We start from the raw sequence: 24,069 nt of genomic DNA, 5'->3' as shown, positions 1-24,069 counted from the left end.
TATATTTTCAGAAGTCCTGCGCTATAAATAGTTTATACAAACCATGTCTTTTCAAAAACGCACCAGAATTCCTCTGGTTAAAAAAAAAAAAAATATAAAATCACTGTAAGCAAACAAAGCATTGCTTTTCCTTTCAGATTGTTCCAAAGCCGATAACCAACTAATCCTATGGGAGCAAGCCCTCAGTACTTGGAAATACATGTGCTCACACGCCAGGTAGCAGTTTAAAGGCTCTGAAGCAGCAGGAGGGAGGCAGCAGAAGAGCCAAGAGCTACAGCTGCTGTCGGGGCAGCTGATGGACTTTATTTGGGATCCCTCACTCCCCAGCCCAGCAGGGGAAAAAAAAAAAAAAAAAAAAAAAACAACCCCATGGTAAGCTGAATTTCCATTTAACATGAGCAAACTCTTGTAGTTTGGAATTTCCAACTTTTTCCCCCATTTACTGCAGTATAAGCAGACAAAACGAAAGCTCCGGTGCTGAGCAGGACTGCAGGTGTTTTTAACCGTCGCAAGAAGGAGGCAGTGACCTTCATACGCTCATAGGTAAAGCGGCCTCATTCCTACACCTCCTTCATGGTCTTTTTGTTTCTCCAGGCAACCTTTTTTGACAGTTTTTGCACCAGAAAAACGGGCATGAGTTTTTACCTTTCAACATTTAACTTTACAAAAAGCTAGGGCTATTCTCAAAACCAAGTTATTCTGCACACACCTGTTGTGTCCCTGAGATAACTGTAGTTAAGAAGGGGGTTCCTGATACAGTTTCCCTTTAGGGCCTAGAAAACGCCTTTCTCTGAGAAGCCACACTCTGCCTTTCACCGCTCCTTCAGATGGCCAGTTACTTCTTAGGTAACTTGCTCCCTTCCCACTTTTATATGGCTCTAAAATCACATTAAAAAAAAAAAGTTACATTTGCAGTAACTCTGAGGTATCCAGAGTGACTAAAATAAGTCTGTATGTTACTGCCCCAAACCCCTAAATACCCTCAGCTGTTAGAAACCAGCCTCGTGCAGCAGAAGAGCGACTGCAGGATGCTGCATGAGGATGCCCCAGCCCCAGGGCCGTGCCCCACTACAGGATCACCGGAGAAGGGACAGCCGTGTATTTAGCACACACAGCCCAGCAGGTGAAAACACTTCACTCCTAAACTGAAGTACTGCAAGCATTTGCAAGTATTTGCTTGTCAGATCTCAGCAAGAGAAGCACTTTTCCATGACGACATCTACAAATGTCACCCAAGTATCCAATCCACTAGATTCCCCAGATGTTTGAGCTTCAGTACCTCCTCGTAGCACTGGCTCCCAGATCCCAGTGAGATCCCAACAGCCGAGCCGCTTCCCATAGCTCACATTCCCACTGCCAGGGCAGGGAGAGGACGCTGGGCCTGCCCTGTCCCTGATGACAGCTGGGACACCCGACAGCCTTCCAATTAAGCCAGTGACACCGGTGCACCCCAGTGCCTTTATTTAGGTGGACTGCACAGGTGTCACAGACTTAATTGGAAGATGGCAGGGTTGCACAGCTGTCAGAGGACATTAATTTGGCCTGTAGTATTTGCATTCCTGGTGGCAAAGACAAGAGGAGAGTGAAAGATCCCAGGTTGGCTGTCACAGCCCAAGCTGAGTTTGTGGCTATGACAATTAAAAAAACAGGAAAAAAAAAAAAAGCAAACCAGGCCAAAGTCTCTCCCATGTCAAGTTCCACTCACAGCCGTAGCCATCTGCTCCCCCGTTCGCAAGCACCAACACTACTGCAGCTTCTGCCAGCTGGTTCTGGGGTCCTCAAGGGATTTCACGCTGGGAATTGGCTGCCTTCGTGGACCTTGCCATACCGAAGGAAAGTCGTACAGAAGGTGGTTCTACACCATTTAGCTGAAGGCTGCACACAAGCACTAGAGAAATTCTTACCTGGGGAGCAGCCATTTTTCAGCACTGCACAAAGTAGCCCCCTCTGCCCCCCAGAAGGAGGATCAGCAAGCCAGGTGAAGCCCTGCAGACTGAACCGCGGTTATCCTAGAGCAGGAGTTTGTAGAACAAACACTTGTGTGTTTGTGAATACTAGGTTGAAATCAAATTGCTTAAAGTTGTTCAGGATCCCTCTGCTTTAATTCTAACTGCAATCAGAAAACTTAATCCAGTTCAACATTTTATGAAGAGTCAACCTCCCTCCCTCCTACTCAAAACTCTTTCACAGGGCAGAAGAGTCCAGACCCATCCCACACTGCCTGAAGTGGGGGAGATCCCTCGCTCCCTCACTTGTTCATCAAACTTGGGGCAGACTCACAAGTCCCACTATTTATTCTAAATTCACTCAAATTTTCACTTTCAGACATTTTTCCTTCACAATACTGTTTTCATTGCGAACATAAAAAAAAAAATTCTCAAAACTTCTCCACTCCCCATCATACAAATGTCAGTTCAGAAAAAAAAAAGAAGTTGAAATTGGGCAAGAATCCTCAAATTACTTGATTCCAAATAATTTTGTAGCCAACTGCTACAATTTAAATAGGATACCCCAAACATCAGTGCTTAGGATTAGTCTAACTGAGGATAGCTGCCAGCTCTCCAAGCATAATCTATTTTTGCTTCAGCCTTACAGCACGACAGCACACAGCTCCCCTTCTGGGGGAGCCTGTTTCAGCCAATGCTGCTTCAGCTTCTCTTTACCAGAGGAACCAAATCTCAGCGTATTCCAGGGAGAGGAAAAACTCACATCTGACCAAATACATGAAATCAGAACATCATAGAATAGCTTGGGTTGGAAGGGGCCTTAAAGATCGTCTAGTTCCAACCCCCTGCCATGGGCAGGGACACCTCCCACTAGACCAGGCTGCTCAAAGCCCCATCCAGCCTGGCCTTGAACACTTCCAGGGATGGGGCATCCACAGCTTCTCTGGGCAGCCTGTTCCAGTGTCTTTCCACCCTCGTGGCAAAAAAATTTCTTCATGTCCAATCTAAACCTACCCGCTGCCAGTTTAAAACCACTGCCCCTTGTCCTGTCACTGCAGGCCCTGGGAAAAAGCCTCACTCCATCTCTCCCGTAGGCCCCCTTTAAGCACTGAAAGGCCACAATAAGGTCTCCCCAGAGCCTCCTCTTCTCCAGGCTGAACCACCCCAATGCTCTCAGCCTGTCCTTGCAGAAGAGGTGCTCCAGCCCTCTGATCAAATCTTAGTATAAATTCCACATGGGATTAGCTTTCCCAAACTGACAATGCTGTCAAGTCGTATTTCACTAAAAATCACTACAAAACTACAATGGTGCAGTGTAATTTTACCTACAGTGTCACTTATGGCATTATTTGTGTTGATCTTACGCTGCACCTGAACGTTGCCCAGCAGGGTAATTTCTAACTGGCCACAGACACTTCACTTTACAGGACATATTACTACAGTTCTGTCCAAGAAATATCTAGGAGTATGTTTGAAGAAAGCATTCTCCAAAAAAATTCTGCATGCATTTCATTTTTAAAACAACTTCCTACATAATTCAAACAACTTTGCAAGGGATCGACATTGTATGTATTATACTGATGTCACCATAATTGTGCTGCTTAAGCATCCGCACTTTTAATATTAAAATATTAAACTACTGCCATGTCAATAAACAGCAGTTTAAAGGGGAGACTAAATGGCTTCTCATGTTTTGATCAAAACAATAGAAATACTGACATACTGTGGCACAAAATTAGTATAAATAGACTTTATTGAAGTCAGTACCTTTGTACTGAAGCCGAAGATTGTGTCTACATAAGCACAAGTTGTAACATTTCACAACTTCTAAAAGGAATGTCAACAATTACAACGATCATGCATACCATGGTCGATAATCACATTTTTAGAAGCATTTTCAACCATTTCTAAAGAAATGCTTATAACATTGTTATATATAGAACTACTTTCAATAAACTGCAAAACATTGATCAGCTTTTCCAGTATGAGCTACAGTGTCAACACAAAAGGGAGGCATAAATGTTTAATTTATGAAATCAGAATGGAATATTTACTGTAAAGAAAAATTAAAAAGCTTTCAAATAAAGGCCATTATTGAACCAAAGTGAAGAGCACAACTTGAACTTTGAATCCTTTCATCTCTTAAAGCTGTCCTCTGAATAACTTCAGTTCAAAGCATAAATTCAGTACTGTGAGTATTCCTTGGACTGAAGTTTGGCAATGATGCGATCCAACTGTCTCTTTGCTTCACACTGTGGAAAATTGCTCATGTCATAATATTGAGGGGCAATTTTCACCAGCCTGTCAAAAAAGGAGAAGTTCGTTACTAATACTCAAACTTTAAGATGCATCCTACAGAAATTCTGCAACTTAGGGAAAAAAGGATTATCCCTTATTTTCAGCTCATTCTGCGATTCTAAGATTAATGAAAGTTTACACACACGCACACACATTTACATCTCAGTTCCATCCTGTGCGAGCGCCCAAGTCCAAAGCAAAAAAGTCCTCACTAGTCTAGGGAGACGCTCCCATTCAACCCCACGTCCCTGACGGACCCGCACTGCTGCTTCAGGACACGCCACAGCAGCCCACAGTCAGACCTGCTGCTTAATGTCAAAGACCACAAGCCACAGAAGCCCACCTAAAAATCAGTTTGTGCAGGAGTACAGTTCAGCCTTAGCTGTTTGAAGCTCAAAAACACAACCAAGGCCCTAGGATCCTGCTTTAGGCAATACACAGCTTGTTCACAAGAAGATTTCTGAGGAAGGATTCAAACACATATTTTCCATTAGAATACTATGGATAATGTACACATGCTATGTTTTCTGGCTTACGAATCTCTAAACTCTTTCTGCGTAACAGCACAGTTTCAACAACAGTCGAAGAGCCTCCCACATCCCCAGAGCTTACAACTTAGCAGTCTAAGTACAACCTTAAAGATGGGCAAGACGATGCAGATCTCTGCTTGTCCGCTGAGGATCAGGCCTCTAACCTCCTTGATCTGCACTCTACTGACTAATAAATGTTAAGACATAGCAGGTTGTACCAGTATTACCACCTCTTTCCTTCATATTTTAAGAAAGCACTGAGTCCCTGTTCAGATCCTTCAAAAAAGTTACAGACACCTACTGCCAAGAGAGCTTGAGAACAGAGGGATCTACCAGTATCTCTTAACTTAGCTACACGAGTGGGTGCTAGGACATATCCCCAAGCCTAGCATCTCCAAGCTGCTCCTTCCCAACAGGCTTACTAAAGCAACTGGTTTTAAGTCAAGGATCTTCTCTGCGCACTGCATACAGAGCCTGGGCATCCCAGTTTTACACGCAACTCCCACAAACAGAAACAAGTACCCACAAAGAAAACCTTTAGTTGTCTACAAGACCTCAAGTCCATGCCATTGCCGTCACCCGAACCATTGCAGTAATATTAGCTTCAGGAGAAGTGAAAGGAATCATCTCAATTTAAAAAAGGAAAAAGAGAAACAAGAGCTTTACAGTAGGTCACAACAGTGTTAAGACTTTTGGCTTACCATTCTGGCTTGATGTCTGTACATGTCCGGATGTAATTCTTTGTTGTAAGGACAAACTCATTATAGAGCACCCATTCCGGTTTATGATCAAGAACAGTGGAGGGATGCAACTGCACCACCTGGTTATCTTTTACTGTTAAGTAATGCCCTGTTCGTTCCAAATGTGCCACCTAAGTAAAAAGACATTATTTCATTACCACAAGCAATTTTTAAATTAAGCAATTTTAAGCTGACTGTTAAGTGTTTTATGCAAAATATACCATCCCAACTTTCAAACCTCATCTAAATTTGGTACATGACTTGGCCACTTCAACTATTCAGGTTTTTTTATAGACACAATCAAGATGCCAGATGTTTTGCTAACTGCCATGGTAAATGTATATTCCAATATACAATTCCAGCGACATATAAAAATAGTTGTCACCCCAAAGAGAAGAATCATTATTAGAACAAAAGCAATGCAAACAGAAGGTACTGGAAGGGAATATCTATTGGACAGGTTTGTAACATCAACAAAGTCAACTGTGGTCTACTACAGACACCTGCTTCAAGCACTTCACTGCAGTAGCTACCGTGAGACCGGTAAGCCACAACGTTATCATCCTCTCAAGTTTGTATTAGTGCAGTGTTTCAGCAGTAATTTTACCAATGCACGTATTAATTCTCCAAATCCTCTCACATAGCAGGCCTGGAAAAAAAATATGTCGGTCCAGTAAGAATGGGAAGTTTAGTATGTCAGAAATAAGAACAGTCTTGTTACAGCATGAGCTTCAGAGCTGGAAAATGTAGGTTCAGCAACACGCTTCTGCTGTGACCTTGGTAAAAATCAATTAACCTCTCTCTGACCAAGCTTCTTGCTCTATGAAAGGGAATAATGCCTACCTCACTGAGATGCTCTGATATCTACCTCATTAAGATTTGGTAAAGCAGACAGTTATCCTTAGAAGGATACCCTCTATAAGAACAGGTAATCTAACAGAACAGGTAACTAAAATTAACCTTTTGATACTGGTAATTCAAGATGACCTCAGTACTTATTTCATTACAAATATATACACACAGAAAAATACTGCAAAAAAGATTAAGCAGGATGGACAATGTCCGAAAGACACATTTTTAATCACATCATCGTTAGCTGCTTTCCTTTATTATACACTACATACTTCCTTGTTGGTTTGTTTTGGGTTTTTTTTTTTTTTTTCCTCATTCCTAGGTATATCTCACCTTTATCTTTTTCTTTTTTTTTTTGCCTAGTCAAAGATCAATTCCATCTATTAGATTAAAATCCCAGGACTTCTAAAGCAATAGCTGTCTCACATTTTCAGAATACCTCTTCAGTAACAAATCACTTATTTTGAGTGGGCTTCCCTTTTATATTTTATGACATTAATATCCAGAACATGTTTTAGGAGTGGAACAAAGTATTTCAACAGCCTGCAAATCTTTTCACCCAAGATTTTAGATATTACACTACTACTTTATTTCAAGTCTGGGGAGCCAACGGAGGCTTTTTAAAGTGGAGATTAACGGTGTGTTGTCTGTAATGATTTAGGCTTAATTTCATCCAACTCAATCCAACATTTACAAAATTAAATAGCAGTATAGCTGCAAACCAGACTAGACTAGACACTCATCTGTCACAGACCTCGCACAACCACAGCACATATGTTGCTGCGGGATTATGTTTGTTTTGGTTTCTTTAGTTTTTTCAAAGGATATTTTGGTGGTGGGGTTGTTTTTTTTAAATCAATTTCATTTTTCAGATCAAAAGTAAAGCATGCATACAAAAATATTTGGATGCTTTATCTGTTTCTGTTCTTCCTATAACACATGGCAGAACCTGAGCTAACATCCAGCTACTTATCCTATTTTGAGGTTTCTATGCTTCTTATCAAACAGATTGGTAAAGAATTTCAGGTTCAGTAATGGCAACACTCTATCACGAAATATGCACAGAGAAGCTATGGCTCCACAGCAAGCAGCAATGAGCTAACAGTCAGCTACTAGGTTTTCCTGCTCCCTCCTGGCCCAAGCAGTTTCAGCAGAGCTGACACAGCCAAATCTGCTTCTTCTCTGTTGGTGTAAGCGGCCTGCCAGATCACTGTGCTCAAAGAATTTACAATGGGCACAGGCAAGCACCAAGGCTGACATAAGGGAGTGAAGAGGGACACACGGGAGGCAGCATATACACTTATGCTCCTTTGAACCCCTGGCATACAACCAATTCCAGCGCCTGTGAAATACAGCATCGTGGTGGCAGAGCCAGATGTCCTCCAGAGGACCCTTCCAACTCAACCACTCTGTGATCTGTCATGTTTTTCAGAGCAAAAAAGCATGAGCTTCCGGAGAAATCACAGAATCATACAAAGCACATCTATGAAACAGGTTCATTTTTCAGTGAGTAATGGTAGTAAGCAAGATACTAGGAAACACACTTTAACCTTGAGATCAAGGAATCTGTCATGTATCAGTATAAAACATTTGTGAGTTAGGCTACCTGAACAAAGAAGGGGGCTGCAAATGGAGGAAAAAGCTATTAACACTATTGACTACACAACATAAGGAGCTACACAGACATGACTAAAAGGATCAGGAAGAGCCAAGCCAGCCCATGCATCTCTGCCACAGGTTACTCTGCAGACCACCAAAGCCCACCTGCTGATGATTTAGAGACAATTATAATCATAATTTAGAGACAAACTCACATGGGAACAGTGGCCACTATAGCACATGCCACCATAGGAAAAGGGTTTAGTTTAAGTTCTAGTAATAGAGGTTTCAAAGATGTCACAATTTTATTAAGAATGACACACCCTCCTCTGAAATTTTAAGTGTGCTTGTGCTTATTTATTATCTATCACATAATTGAACCTGGAGGCCCCAACCAGGGGTCTTTAGTCACGCGTGTCAGACACTACATACAAATGCACTTATAAAAGGGCAAAAGCAGGACCAGTATCACAAGATCCAACCTTTTTATAGATTTAAGGCTACAAATTCTGTCATGCTAGTCTTGACAGACAGTTGAGAGAAATTATTCTTTCTTGTCTGTCTTTTAGAAAAAAGAATGCTAGCATGCACCAAAGAGCAGTGTCAGTTGCTTGGGTTTCTGCAATTTCTGCTTGCAGAGCACGCAACGGTTTCTGAAGCTATTACAAAGTTTTAAACTGTTCTTCTGCATTCCTAAAAGGCAAAACGAATACCATTAAATGCACTGGTGACGACCTTCGTGTCATAGGTTTATTTTATTACCATCGTATTCGTGTAGGAGCCCGATTCTGTAAAGACTTCAACATATGTATTATTCTATACACAAATCAAAGACTGCGTAGCAGCAACAATGAGATTTTAATTAGTAGTCTAATCATCTGACATCTAACTTCCTGTATAGCACAGGCCATTTAACTTCATCCTCTGTAGTGACCCTCATATATGCTGTGTTTGACCAAGCCACATCTTCCAAAAAAGACACCACAAGACAGTGGTGGCTCTACCACATACTGTAGTATTTTCCACCTTTACATTCTGACTTAAATTTTCAACTACCAATTCTTGTTCTGCCTTCACTAGTAGAGTGGAAATACAATGATAAAAACCTCAGTTCAGGACAACTGGTAATATCTGTCTCAAAAAAAAATTGCTGAGGAAAATGACCCATCTTTAAGATAGTCTGGCATTTGCTTGTCTTTTCCAATTCAACAGTTTCCTTAGCTAACTTCCTGTAGTATAATAATTTTTGCTTAGTCTTTACCATACAGTTATTTCAGCTACACATCTATTAACACTTTACAAGTGATAAGCTTAGTTTTTTCTACTTCTGTTGAGCAAATAATCATCTATACCTATGCCAAATTCCAATTGTGTTTAAGTTGTACAATTTTCCAGTCCCTCTCACTTCTTAAGACAGGATACGTCTAGCACTAAAGTAGTGAGAAATCAGTATTTCTCTGATGTATTTTATTTTCAATGAGAGTTTCTTAGTGATTTTGCAAGCATCACTCTTCCTCTATTTTATATATACTTCACATATTCTAATGGGTCATACAGAAACAGTCACTGAAAAAAGCAAAGAAGTCTTCCGTTATAAAAACTAGAAGAAACCAGGGACATAGCACAAAGATATTATAAGACACTTCACTTCTTGTCAACATCTATCCTTCCAGAAGTTCTTCTACACACAGAATTGTTGGCAGTTTTAAACTATTTTACTATTCCCTTTTGCTTGTCTATGGCAGATTTACTAGAATTCAAATTTTTATTTAAATATGAAGGGTAAAAAGATGATTTGTTACCAGCAGAAATTCTACATTTATCAGTCACTGACACACAACTGAAGGCAGGCAAATTTACAGTACTTATTACTAATTACATAATTAGTACTACTTCAATAGTTAATACAGGCCTGCACTGACATCGACCAACCACAGGTCTTTATTAGTACAGAAATTTCTACTGTAAAATTTTATGATTGTTTTTAGGACACTAGGCAATTAGCAAAGTAGAAAACAATGCAGTCAATGAGAAATATTTTAGAACTGTGGCTACTACAGTTTTTTCCACTTCACACTGCATTTTTAAAGAGTTTGAAAAAATCAACTTCTGCTATGTATTGCCCATAGACCTTAGCACTTGACATGCAGAGACTATCTACATTACATGCATACACTTTGCAAGTGCTCAGACTTGGAATTCCATGTATGTTCGGTACTAAGAAGACAAAGAATGATGTATGCATTTCATTACTCAGGTTTTCTGAACAAGAGTCCCCAAATGCCAGAGCCTGAAAAACTGCTTCGACAGAATACAGTGTGCATACAGACTACATTAAGCACTTCAGCTACTGGTAACTAACATCTCTTTTGAGTATTTATAAGTTTTTATAAGTATTTGTAAGTTTTCTACTGAAAGTGACTCAAAGCAACACGGAATTCATGAGAGAAGGTTCAGAGTCAAGGTGAAATGGGTATCACACTATCATGGAGGTTAAAGAGTGAAAGAAACTCAAAACTGACTCAAACACAACAAAGGAGAAGAGAAACTATTAGAAGGAGAAGAGAAATAGCTTCATCTCCAAATGCCTTCAAACAGGCCTGCCATAACTATCTCTTGATTCAGCCCAAAAGTTCAATTCGGCATTTTGGGCGACAGGGTGCTAAACAACCTATTGACCATGGAAGCCTGACGAGACTTATGGAAAGGCTTTCCTTTTCATCTCTGTGAGCCTACTACTCCAGTCACAGCAAAAATACAAAGTCAGATCTCCAATTCCCGAGCAGTAGAGACCAAAAAGCAATCTACACCAACAGTGCAGTTCCACATCCACAGCAGGAAGACATCTCTTAGAGGAAGAGTTTCATGCTGAGTAACATTAACCAAACTGACAGCACACAAACTTCCAAGGGCACGACGTCCTATAGGTCCAGGCAAATGAAGGAAGCCATAGGGTACTCTGCCCAACAAAAGCGCAACTGTGGCAATCAGACCTGCCTCAGCCAGCTGGGGCCCAACAGAGTTAAAGGTGTAGGTGGGAATGTGTACTAAAGCGTCCTCCAAGAAAGATGAAGAAAAAACGTCCCCAAAGCAAGGACTGAACAGAGCGACTAGCGTGCTTGGCCTTGCAGCAAGGGTTACAGCAAGCCAGTCTTTAGAACCGTTTCAATATTTAAAAGCAGCCAACAGCCTTAATCTTCCACTTGCATTACAGTGAAATGCAGTTGCTGGCATTGATATTCCTGTATTCTGAAAATCCAGAAACACGTTTCGCTACAGACTAGCTGGCTGCCTTAGCCCTGGGGAAGGCACTGTTCCCTTGGAGGGGAGTTTAAATATACACGGTACCCAAGTGTGTGCCCCAGTCAGGATGTGGTAAGTGCGTGCCTGTCAAGCTGCTTGCCATTCTAAGCTGCACAGCACTGATCAATGGTTCCCTTTACAACTGGCAAGTTTCTGTGCTCAAATATCACTGGAGCACAGCTCAAGTGAAAAATTAGGAAGCGCCCTGGGCTCTGGTCAGCCTCTTAAGGATAACAAGGTTGTGCTCTCCAGAAGTGAGATATTAGGCTCTAGCAGAGACATTGCTGAGATGTGTCAGAACACGTTTGCTGGGAAAAACATTATCACGACATTCCAGAGTCAATGAGGATGAAGATTCACTCCCACTAAAGGTTCTGTACCCCTGGGTCTACAAGAGCCAGAGGGTCTCTTCTAGCCCCAGGGATGAATGCTGAAGAGAAAAAAGATAGCACAAAGAGACTATGCCAAAAAATAACAAAAAGAAAAAAAAAAACCACAACAAAAGAATAAGCCACAGCCTGCATTCTAGCTTGGAAGCATGCTCAACATGAAATGCAGAGCATCCAGGAGGTAGCAGTGGAGACTGGCTGCCACACCATCCTGCTTCAAGAGGTAAAGGAGTTACCAACAGCATACTTGAGATTAGTGACCTGTGCCAGTACTCCAGTACTTGTGACTCACATCATTTAAAAGTGAAATATAAACATGGAAAAAGTATGCAAAAGAAAATATTCTCCTTCTATAAGGTTTACATATACTTTATATACAACTATACTGCTCCTGTTTGTATCAGATGACAAATAAATTTAAAAACTACATGTTCTGCAGTTACTTTGAAATGTTGTAATGAAGTTACTTCCTTGGCTATTCAGAAGTTAGTGGTCAATTCCTGACTGGTTATGCCAGAAACAGTATTTTGACACTAGTAAGATCACCTACAACTTCTCTTCCAAATAAGATTTGACTAAAGAATGTACTAGAGTAATAACCAAACAACCTGACAAAGACTAAGTGGTAATATAGTTAGCCATATATAATTTAAGTAACATGCATAAAGTTTTGATAAGTTATAACAACGATACTAACATTAGAAGTCACATGAACACTGAACTACATTCCTTACAGGAACACACACATACCTGCATGAAATACCCAGTAACTAACGCCTTTCTTATGTTGATATAATAGTCTCGGCTGGTAAAGTCTGTGCTTCTACGAGGCAAATTAAATCTATCCATGATTCGTGACAGCTGTTGGCGTACATTGTCTGCAGACATCAGGGACCTGTAGTTAATGAAGTTGTCATAACACCACTGAACCGACTCATGATCTGCAACATTAAAAACATGAATCAAAAATGATTATTTCGTCCAATTAGAACAAGTAAATAAAACAGCAACTAACCAATTGATCAGTCAGATGAACCAGAAAAAACATCCATAAACTTTTATAAATGACAACAGCTCTTAGTTTAATCAGTTGATTTCTTGCATTAGATAAATAGTTGTTTTCTATTCAGGAAGCACTGTGGTCAGGGCAAGAGAAAATTAGCTTTTTTACCCTCACCAACAAAAGAATATACACACAATCAGTGATGTTTTGCTGAGATACCACACCAATAAATTTCACACAGTTAAAAAAAACAAAACAAACACATCCTGCAACTAGAAAAGTCTTCCAAACCTGCAGTATAAAACATAACTGAACATAAAGAACACTGCACAATCTTTAATGTAGCGTGCAGTGAACACACAAGAAGACTGTACATAATTATGTTGTATTTGAGAAACCAAATCCTCCTTAAATTAAGCCTTCAAGTAACAACAGTTAAGAGCTATACAAACAGACTTCTCTAATATTGAAGTGGGATGCACCTCACAGCAGTTTGAGTAAATGTAAGGGACCTGTAAAATACAGCGTCAGTAACGGCACTCAGTACTCTTAAGTGACTGTTTCTACTGTTGATAGCTCTAATGAGAAGTCTGTTAAGACAGCAAGCCTAGGCCATTCTGTTAGGATAAAACCCTGCATGTTTAACATCAAGAAACCCAGATGTCCCTACCAATTCTGTTACTTTTAAAGTGATTCTCTTCTAATATTTGTCAGTTTAATAATCCAAACCTATCCATAAGAAAATTTAAGACTTAAAGTATCTCTTGTACAGAGACTATTCTTAATTTCCACTTAAAAAAAAGGATGATTATGTAATCAGAGGAAAGGTTAAGTTATTTCTGCACTTTATCTTACAGAATATATTTATAATAAATTATGAGTGCTAAGGCTCTTGTACACTGTACAGTAGAATCATAATTGAAGTACCATAGCATGTTATGTTCTGTGCCATTTGAACTGTGCATTTTAGAGGACCCAGAACTGTTTTATATTGTTCTAGATAGAAACAGGAGCACCATTTTGTCTTCTGATACTGAATCCCAGAAATTCTACTCAATTTCCCAGTGGAACTGAACAAAAGGTTATCCTACAAATAATTCCAACCCGCAGTAGCCTCAGCATGAAAGCAGCAGCTTCCAGAAATGTGCACGCACAAAAGATCTGCAAGACATACTGGATCCTAAACTAAAAAGCTAACAGAAAACACAAGCAACAGATGTCTCCAGTTCTCAAGTATTTAGTAGAAGCTTCTCAGCTATTGTTTTAAGCAGTTTTTAATACTTTTGTTTGGACTCTTACTCTGAAGATACCCTTATTTTGGATTGCCACATTATAGAGTGTTAGAACGTTTCAATGGAAAATTTCTCGATCAAAGCTGCAACAGAAAGGGGCACCGAGTTGCGCGTTTTTTTACTCAGGGTAAAAGACTGTTGCTTTTTTGTTTGCTTACAGTAAAATGCAACTGGAGCACCTAATTTAACCTGGTTGGCAGCTCAGAGTAATCTTTTTACTTATCACCAGGATAAGTCACTGTTAAAAAAGTTTGCCACTTATGTAGTCATTTTTCAAGAGAAGTCCTAGCTTCACCTGTTCATTCCCATCTTTTTCAAGCTAAAATATACTTCAGCTATGCTGAGGAAGACAGTACATTTTCCCTAAAATCCATACACATAAATGAGGTAAACGACATAAATCTATCCTATGGCTCTAAGTTACTTCTTGTTGATGCATCACGCCTTTGCCCCTCAACCCATCCCAAGGCCTTATTACAGAATTCCTAACTATATTAAAAAGTTAGGATTAGAAAGGTTTTGGTTCTAGGAACATATCCTTCTCCAAATTCAGAGTATTTTCTGCACTGCTCTCCCTGAAAAATTACTAAGCAATTATGCAGATTTTTCTATAATTAATGTCAGATAACAAACTTCCAATATTTCTTAATTATAGGAAGGCTTACTTCCTTCTGTCCAAGGTTACCCAGCATTGATTTAAAAGCCTGGCTTGATTCCATACTCAGTTTATTACATGATCTTTTAGCTAGTTTTTTGTTTTTGTTTCCCCCCTAAAGGGAAAGCAGTGCTTAAACATCTCTTTTACATACTTTAGGGAAAAGAAAAAAAAACAACACAAAATTAAGATTATAATAGAATGTCTCAAAAAACAAGCCCAATCACTTCAACTGTCTTTGGAACCCAGGAATGAAAGCTGGCAGCACAAAGCATTATTACAAGTAACTTTGCTAGAACAGGTGAACACTTACTTTGTTTGAAAGCATGGTAGACATTCAGCAACGTCAAATGATCTCCATCTATGTGGGCAAACCTCATCTTGGCTTCATCTGCTGCTTTCTTTGCTTCCGTGGGGCGAACAAAACACTGTGGGACTAAACAAGGTTGGTATGGGCCCAACACAAACGCCCATATCGATGAGTCACGCATTCACAGATAGAGGAACAAGGCCTAGCTAGGTCAGTTCACAGAGCATAGGGCAGGGCAGGATGGCCTCCAACTGCATCTTGGACTGTTTACTACCTTGATTTGGTACATCAACACCTAACCACATCTGTAAGACAAGAGGGTTTCAAAGCTACAAAGTACCTGATTATTTTAATAGAACTATATGAATGCATCAAAATCTCTAGTCTGAAGGCCATCAAGATTGCCTATGTATACTGTAAGGCTAAACAGATCTTAGTTCAAGACCCAGTGCTGATAGCTCTACCAGGAGCTAGTACCCCATGTAACAAAACACTTTATTTGCAAATTTGCTTTCTCAGAAAGCCTCTATGGACAGAGTGAAGAAGATAGTTCTGAAAACGTACTGCACTAGCACAGTCTAAATAAACCCGAGTTTTATCACAAGTCTGCTACTAGACAGAATGCACTGGTAAAGTCAAGTCCTCTTCCCCAGATGGTATTGTTATCAGCACTGGTATACACAAACATGTGAATGACGATATTAATAAGTCTAAATGTTGTGATGGTAGCGGTAGTGGTGGAAGGTTAAACCGTCCTTTGGCACTACTTGAAATAAAAAAAAAAAATTAAAAAATTGCAATGTGATGATCTTTATCATTATATTCTCTTACATAAATCTGACTCAGACTGACTTGAATCCAAAAATAGTGTTTTAATATTCCCTTTCCAAATACAGACTACCGAAGACCACAAATAGTATCGCAGCCAACTTAATTCATGGTCTGTCAACATTCTTATAGGTTTGTAATATCAATACCAATTCACAAGATGCTGAAGGTAGTTAAAAGAGAACTTTACTTTATAGAGATCTACAAGAGGAAAAAAAAAAATCAGTTTTGTTTTTTAAGTGGATGTAATTTTTAAGTAGTTAAATTTCAATAAAATTAATGCTAAGTAAGATGCTACAAATCCTTTATCTTTTTCCAACTACATTAGCTTTCTCATAACTGAAGCCCACCAATCTCAGGAGAACACCTCTTTGCATCTCATCTGTCCCTAACAGATGAGGGCCTTTTCATGGCGTGTTATGTGGTTTTACTGAATTTTATTCTTAAATTCCCATAAAAGCCCCAAAACACTACATTTCAAAAATATGTTGAGTTGAATACTGGACGGAACTTGAGAAAAAAAAAATACACGCTGCAACAGCAAAATCACGTAGTAAGAAATCAAGAAAGACCAATGCATTAAAGAAAATAGAAATGCACGGTCAAAATAAACACCCTGTATTTTGGGTCATTTCAAAAAAAAAAAAAAGAGATAATATAAAGTGTATTTTAACTTCAAACTCAGACCAATAAAAGCAAATCTCAAGTTATTCTATCACTGGCTTAACTCACTGTTTTGAATAAGTAGTAGCACTTTCTACCCCACAGCAAGACACCATGGCTCATAAAATGAAGTACAATCATTTAGCCTGCTCATTTATTTATTCAATGCTGTTCTCTGCTCTTTTCTAGTTTTCCATTCAGTCCGAACTATTAATACATGGATTTCTATCCAGAGCTTTACCTTTATATGGACTTAAGGCACCATAACTTACAGTCATGCCACTGGCTTGAAAAAAAGAAGTGCTTACTTTGTGAAATAGTCCTTACAAATACTAGGACTATGAGGGTTTTTTTAAGAGCAGAATTTTAGTTACAACCCATACATTAATCCCTTTTATTTTTTTTCTTTTTTCCAAAACTTATTTATCATGACATTAATTGTGCCTCAAAACAAAAAAGTATCTTGGTCTGGGAAAAGGTAAATAGAAAAAGGAGTAAGACAAATCAGTTGAAGACCATAAATAAAAATACTAGACTTACTGTTCTGTAGTAGAGATTGGGGGGAAAGGGGGGGGAAGGGAAGAGAAAGACAGGCACCAACCTACCACCACCTCCGCAATTAAGCCTACCATTTAATGAAAAAAATTGTTACGATTCTGCCCTGCCCATCTGCTCTGAGTCTGAACAATCATAACTCTGCAACAAACATTTTAGCTTGTTCTTAAAAACTTTTATATGAATATATTGTAAGACTAAACTGAAAAAAACAGGTTTTACACTTAGCCAAAACATTTTTTTTTCTCTATTCAACCGAGTTAAGCATGTAACCAGTACACCTGCATTGTGAAGAGCCAGGTAAAATAGCACACTCAAAAGATGAAAGCGTAGTTATGAGTAAGAACATCCCCATTTTCATAACAGACTAAATCTTGCTGCTTGTCCTATGACTACTAACTATAAAATGAAGCCAGTTCTACATAACTGGGAAATGAAATACAAGGCTTGCTTGATAACATTTTTCTCTCATCAAGCTCTCCCGACAAGCAGCTCTGCTCCGATGCAGTGCTATTCACATAACACAGCAGCAAAGTACAGCTGTGCACACAAATTAATTCTTATAAATATACACCCTCCCCCAAAGTTTCTTTCTTCCCTTTAAAAGTTAAAACGACTGTTCTTCAGCTTTGCCACTTAATGACTAAAAACGTATCATCGTTTCATGTACAAGCTTATGATTTAGTATAAATTATACTGTAATCCTTTTGGAAATACTGGGATTTACCAAAGTGCAAAAGAATGCACAATACAAAATAGATTTCACTGCCTTAAAAACTGAGTGGTTGAGTCAACATTTCTGGTCCTGACTACGAGCCTAAAAAGAAAGTTCTCTTTCACTACCCTGATTTCCACCCCACCCCCCATCCCCAACTCAAATATATACACATTTAACTAAAGTTAGGAGCAAATTGTTTGACTATTTTATGCATGTAATCTCCTAACGCTACTATTCATTAGCTTCAAGGTCTCTACATACACCCATAATGATTGATTATGACGTTAAAAAAAAAATCTAATTTGATTAGAAATATTTATATTGTTTACGTTTTTGATGTGGAAAACGCAAATTTTCCCCAAACTGAAGATCTGCATTTTGTTTAGTATCTCTTTCCCTGCTATTACCTGACAACATGGCAGTAATAGATAGGACCTCATTAGAACAGTTGTAGTCACAACTTGCAATAACCATTTTAGCCAGCTGTGGGTCCAAAGGAAATTCAGCCATCATGGATCCCAACTCAGTCAAGTCTCCATCATCATTTAAAGCAGCCAGATAATTCAAAAGCTCTAAGGCTCTCATCAGAGTTTCAGGAGCTGAAAGAAAAAAAAAAAAAAAAACACAACATTTAGGGAGGCACATTAATCAAACTGCTTTGAATAAGCAAAAAATGAGGAAGCACAGACTAATGTAAGCTATCTTATTTTTTGTTCTCCATTCAACTGACTTCCAAACACAAAATTATTACCAAATTCAGTTACATACATCTAGACATGAATTAACTGGGGGTAAGGGAGAAATAACTTATTTAGAAGAGCTTTTAACTGGATCAAAAGCTTGAATATTTGAAGATTACTGCTTTTCAAAATTCAGGCAGCAGTGGCATTGTGAAATACTCCGTATCATGGTAATACTACATCCCACCCAATCCACTGATGTGTTTTCCCTTGTTCCATACAAAATAGATTCATGCAGTCCTAAGATCTCAGCCATGTAAACTTTAGATATCTACAGTCTTTTACACATTTGAACCTGTAAGCACATTCTCTTAACTCTGCATTCCTCACAGTGAGTATTACACCCACAAAGAAAAATAAAAGGAAATCCAAAAGCCTTCCTGCTAAGCTATTGTACATGCTACACAGCACAAAGAATGCAATTGTTCTGTAGAGCTATTTAAAAGCTTAAAGATTATAAATTGTATTTTTTATTTTAGGGGGAAAAAACAACCAACTTTGATGTATTTATATATGGCTGATCTATTTTCATTAGCAATATAACCCAGTTATTTTTAAAGTATATATGAACATTTAACACACTTAGAAGGGAGAGGCATATTAACTTTATGGTTTGAGCCAAAAACATGTATTCAGCTTTAAAAACACTAGCCAATTTTATTTACATACAGTTGTTAACTGATGTACAATTAGAATGTGTAATCAAGGTGATAAGTAAAAAACCCTCATCAAGTAATAAATTTTCTAATGCCCGTAATTTTGCCTTATCCTCTGCAGGTAAGGGGCACTCAGTAGATTCCTTGTTTTGATTAAAAGCTGCTATGCAGACAGAAACATAAAAAGCTTGTTTTGATAAGACACAGAGCACTAAATTTCAGGATAAGTAGAAGACATTCCTTACAGATTACAATAAAAACAGTGAAAAAAAATAAAAGAATTTATCTCATGTTGTTATATAAAACATTTACCAAAATAAAGATTTCAGAAGACAAAACATAACACAGTAGACAAGATAAAATAGAAAATAGATACTACCTGGAGGATCCATAAAATCAAAGTGCACCAAATCATCTATACCAAGCTTCTTGAGCTGCAATACTACAGATCCTAAGTTAGACCTCAAAATTTCAGGGTATGTGTTGTCCTGGGTGGGAGGGGAAAAAAAAAGAAAATTCATGACACTTGTTCTTCCAAACACGTTGAACTACACAAGCATTCAAATTCCGATTACATCTGGTAGCATGGCACCCGACTACCTGTTATCTTTCAGATGTTCTTACATATGCAATCTAAAAAAAGTAATCTTACCTGCATTTCAGTTTTGTAAGCCTTCTCCGTATAAAGCCTGAAGCACTTGCCTGGTCTAGTACGACCAGCTCGGCCAGCTCGCTGTTGAGCGGAAGCTTTACTAATCGCAGTCACCAAGAGAGACTCCACTCTGATACGAGGATTGTATACCTATTTGAAAGTGGAATCAGAGCAGGAAAGAAGGAAGAGAGTGAAAACCACTTGTGGATAAGACAACTATCTAAAAAACCATAAAGACTGCTTTAAACTTATTTTCAAACACAGCTTCTGACTACGAAATCACAAGTTGTATGTATCTAAAAGGAGAAAAAAAAAAATTGGCTGCAAAAGCCTTTGGATCGGCGACAGAAAGCTTCAAAAATACAACTGCCTAGAGAACAGCATTTACTTTTTATTCATTTGTTAACAACAACTCCTGCCAGGCTCCCTGTCCTCCTTAAATGTGTGTATTTTTAGATAAGATTTTCATGGCAGAAGGAATGTGTCCAATTTGTTCTATGGAGTGCTAAACACACTCTTGATGCTCAAATAATTCCATGGGGAAAAAAAAAGCTGTCTTGATACAATTATAAGGTTGAATAATAAAGTTCTAGAGGTCAGAAAAATCTAACATTAAGCTTGAACGCAACTGTGAAAATCAGACCGATGACAAAGCAAGACTATTTCAAGGGTACATGCAGACTGCCACAGTACAAAATATAAGCTGGAATTTACTGTAAAATTTCCATTGCAGTCATACATAAACAGCAGTCTTGCCAACTCAATAGGCCTCATGGAAAAGAATATACTGTAAAAAACCCAATGCAATAGTCAGATAGTACCTTCAGTTCAAGATGTTCTTTGGTCCTTGTTTTAACAACGTCCTGGTGTGAACAGGTATAAAACATGTACAAAAACTACTTCTTATTACAGAAGGTATTTTTCCAGTATAAGAACTACTTTTGAAAAAGCCTCAGTCTAAATGGTGACTGAAACTTGCGTATGAAGATGTAGTGACTGTATTTATATTCTGCTGTATCTCTCATTTCGCAAAAGTTTAAGAGGCTGATAATGTGTATGAGCATTAAAGGAAAAGTCTAAGAAACCAAGTTATAAGGACAGTTATAGTTAGTGAAAAAACTAAATGAAGGTTAAGAGATTTGTGTTTCATTCTTTCTTCAGTTATTGGGTTGACTACTGTAGGCAAGCTATTTCAGTTCCTCTGAACACCTCAGGATCCAAAAAACACAACACAAGCTTGAGGACAATCCTCAGGGCTGCAACAGTACATGATCAGTACTGACAAGAAACAGCAACACCCTAGGTATCATTTCTCTTTTCTCATTTTAGTGCTGGAGTTTTCTATGTTAACATGACTTAAAAGAACAGGTGGCTTCTAGCAACATTTTTATTTACTTTCACATGATTTCTGAGTATTCTCAAGCATAGACACACAGTACAAAACCACACTTCCTAGAGTATCTAGCAAATTCATATTCCAGGCCTAACTCTTAAAGTCACATTTAATTTTTTTGAAAATAGAATTCTTCTGTGCTGCATTGTTTTGGACTGCTCTAGACATCTAAAGATTGCAGACTAAGTGTAAACCCACCGTAAGTTAAAAACAAAACAAAAATAAAACAACCAGGGTCAAGACTTCAACTGGGACAAGACCTAGCAGTGTTTACAAAGGGAAGAGTTACCCAAGCAAACCAGATTCCAGTGTCTTTCCTACTACAAAGGAAGAGAAATCAAAATAGTATTTACCTTCTGTTTTGCAAAGCCAGGATCAATCACAAACACAACACCATCTATTGTTAATGATGTCTCAGCAATATTGGTGGACACAACCACCTGTTGGAAAACAAAATAGTAAGTGTAACCTCTTTGACCTGATTCTATTTCTGCACCAAGAATTTTCAGCACTTTCCTTCACTTCACCAATAACTACCAAAACTGTGCTCCAACACTTTTACAGGATGATCTGAAATCAACCAGATCTAGATGAGCTTCTACTGAAATGAGAGCAATTTTTGTCCACTGTTTCTGTTCCCCTGCATCTCTATTAACATTGTAACAAGTGTTAGTTTTGAGAAAAAGAAACAGAAGAGCAAATATTTTACTTCAAAGTTTTTCTCACATCTCTGGTAAAAAAAAAAAAAAAACCACACAAAAAAACCCCCACAACTTACACTGGATCCCTTTAACATCATTGGTTAATTCCAGCTTTTAAACTTTTTTTTTTTGTTTTTAAAAGCCTAAAAAGGGCAAACTGATTAAATAATATTAAAATCAAAGGTTATATAACTGTACCAGCACAGTATATTATTTTACTTTGTTTGGAATAAAGCATTTATCAATACATTCAGCTAAAATCCTGAACAACACAGATTTAATTTCAACTTTGTCGTTTAAATTACCAGATATTCAAACATCTTTACGTATTTTTAAGATTACATTCTTAAGTTTCCATAAACTTTCTGAAGGTTAAGTCTCATGCCAAAATTAAAGCAAAGGTGATATCCGAGTTCCGAAGCTTGATTTGCCATCATTTAAATTTTATGTCCAGAGATGCAGGGTAACAGTGTATAGGTACCATTAGCTCTCATCCCAGTAGTGACCACATCAAAATCACATATTAGCAGCAAGTTGAATCAGCTACCTCAGAAAAGACCCAAAACCCATTCAGCACTTCATAAGAACTACTTACCTTTCACCTCTTAATTTCAGAGCATTCTGTCATTGTTTTCAGTTTAGCAATTAGAATTTCAGAGACCCCTAACAATTTGTTCAGAATTACAATGAAGCCAGTGGCTGGACTAGATTGATAATCCTGCTGATTTCTCTTCCTCCTGGCTGATCGCTTTGCCAGTCAGCTACTTATTACTCTCAGCTTGTCTTTTCTTAAGCAGACTTAAGGTCTAAGCTTCCCCAAATACTACTATATATTGAAAGCAATAATTCAGTGGGGTGGGGAAAAAAAAAAAAAAAAGAAATTATTTGGAATTACAGTATTCCACCCTGAAATGATGTGCTACTTACAACTCCCCAACCCAAAAAAAATCCCATATACCTTCCATTCACAGCTAACCTGCACAGATTAGTTCAGAGATAAAAGCCACAAACATAAATGCAATTAAGTGCTGATACAAAAGCACAATACATTTTCATAAAAAAATTGCAAGTCATTAAATATGCAAATTAAACTAGCACTCCCATGTTAAAAGACTAGTTGATCTACATTCAGCTTGGTGTTACAGAGTGTACCTTATCTAAAAAGTCTCTGCTTTTTCCAGGTCTACTAATGTACAGAAACATCCATACCCATAACGTTCAAATACCAATTACAGAGCAGGTTTTGGTCCTGATTTTAACCACCAATTTCTATTAGGACACTTCAATACCAATAACTCAGTACTGTTAGCATGCTTAAGTCCACAAAGGTCCAGCAATTTATTTGTACTTGAATTGTACAGAACTTTCCAAAGTTAGAAGGAAATCACAGTTATTTATACAGTGGATTCTGCTGTATGTACTGATCTCATCTGTTAAAATCACATTGCTTAAAATCCACAACTAATGAATATAAAACCACATGAAATTTAAGAAAAAAACTTGAGGAAGTTACCCCACATCTTTCAAGCCTAAATCAAAGTTACCTGGAAATCAAACAAATGAAAATTAGTGCTAAACTACGTAAAACAATAAATTGTATGTAACTGCCATTTTGCAATTACTGAAATGGTTACGTTAAAAATGTTTTTAAGTATCAACCACTTGATACACCAAAGAATTTCAGAGATCAATTTAAGCAGGTTATTTTGAATATTAAAATATACATATTATCTATTTATAAAAGTCTATATTGCATATGTACTAACTAGTAATGCTTAAGACTCCTGAAAGAAAATAGAACGCATTTTGGAAAAAAGGGATAAGACAGGAAAGGGGAGTAAGAAGGCTCCTTCTTAAGTCATCTTTATCTTCCTCCACAATATAAATGAAATACTCTGATTAACTGTAACTAGTTATCATCTTATCATCATTTTATCATCTTTAATCTTAAGACTTCTTACAATAATAGCTGATCTTGCCTAGCACATCTGAGAGGACAAAAAAGTGCTAAGCTATCAAGCTGTATCAGTACTAGCTGTTACCATCACTACTGGTGCAAGATGCCACAAGACTTCCAGTATATTACTTTTCTTTCACAAAGTTAAAGCTCAGAAGATACTTATTCAAATACTGTAAGGACCTCACTTAGTTTTTATGACCATTAAAGCCTTTAAAACGATTCAGACCTCCTGCTAGCTCTCTCTCCTCAGCAGTTCGAAAAACTAGGTTCAACTCCCACAGGAGAG

General features: G+C 38.1%; 1 protein-coding gene across 2 annotated transcripts in view; it reads right to left on the bottom strand.

Moving 5' to 3' along the window:
* Window positions 1-3,681: 3,681 nt before the first annotated feature.
* DHX15 (DEAH-box helicase 15) overlaps window positions 3,682-24,069 on the bottom strand; it is a 47,509-nt gene continuing 27,121 nt past the window's right edge. For both annotated transcript variants that reach the window (XM_054201991.1, XM_054201992.1), the window contains exons 7-14: window positions 21,476-21,562; window positions 19,730-19,879; window positions 19,457-19,565; window positions 18,089-18,280; window positions 14,921-15,043; window positions 12,408-12,598; window positions 5,476-5,645; window positions 3,682-4,247 (exon numbers count right to left, since the gene is read on the bottom strand). In XM_054201991.1, the coding sequence (XP_054057966.1) occupies window positions 4,130-4,247; window positions 5,476-5,645; window positions 12,408-12,598; window positions 14,921-15,043; window positions 18,089-18,280; window positions 19,457-19,565; window positions 19,730-19,879; window positions 21,476-21,562 (1,140 nt within the window). In that variant the 3' untranslated portion in view covers window positions 3,682-4,129. The remainder of the gene's footprint in view (window positions 4,248-5,475; window positions 5,646-12,407; window positions 12,599-14,920; window positions 15,044-18,088; window positions 18,281-19,456; window positions 19,566-19,729; window positions 19,880-21,475; window positions 21,563-24,069) is intronic.

The sequence above is a fragment of the Rissa tridactyla genome, chromosome 5 (genome assembly GCF_028500815.1).
Source record: "Rissa tridactyla isolate bRisTri1 chromosome 5, bRisTri1.patW.cur.20221130, whole genome shotgun sequence".
NCBI lineage: Eukaryota > Metazoa > Chordata > Aves > Charadriiformes > Laridae > Rissa > Rissa tridactyla.
Note: the sequence above shows the minus strand (reverse complement) of the source record. Positions and strands in the feature narration are given on the sequence as shown.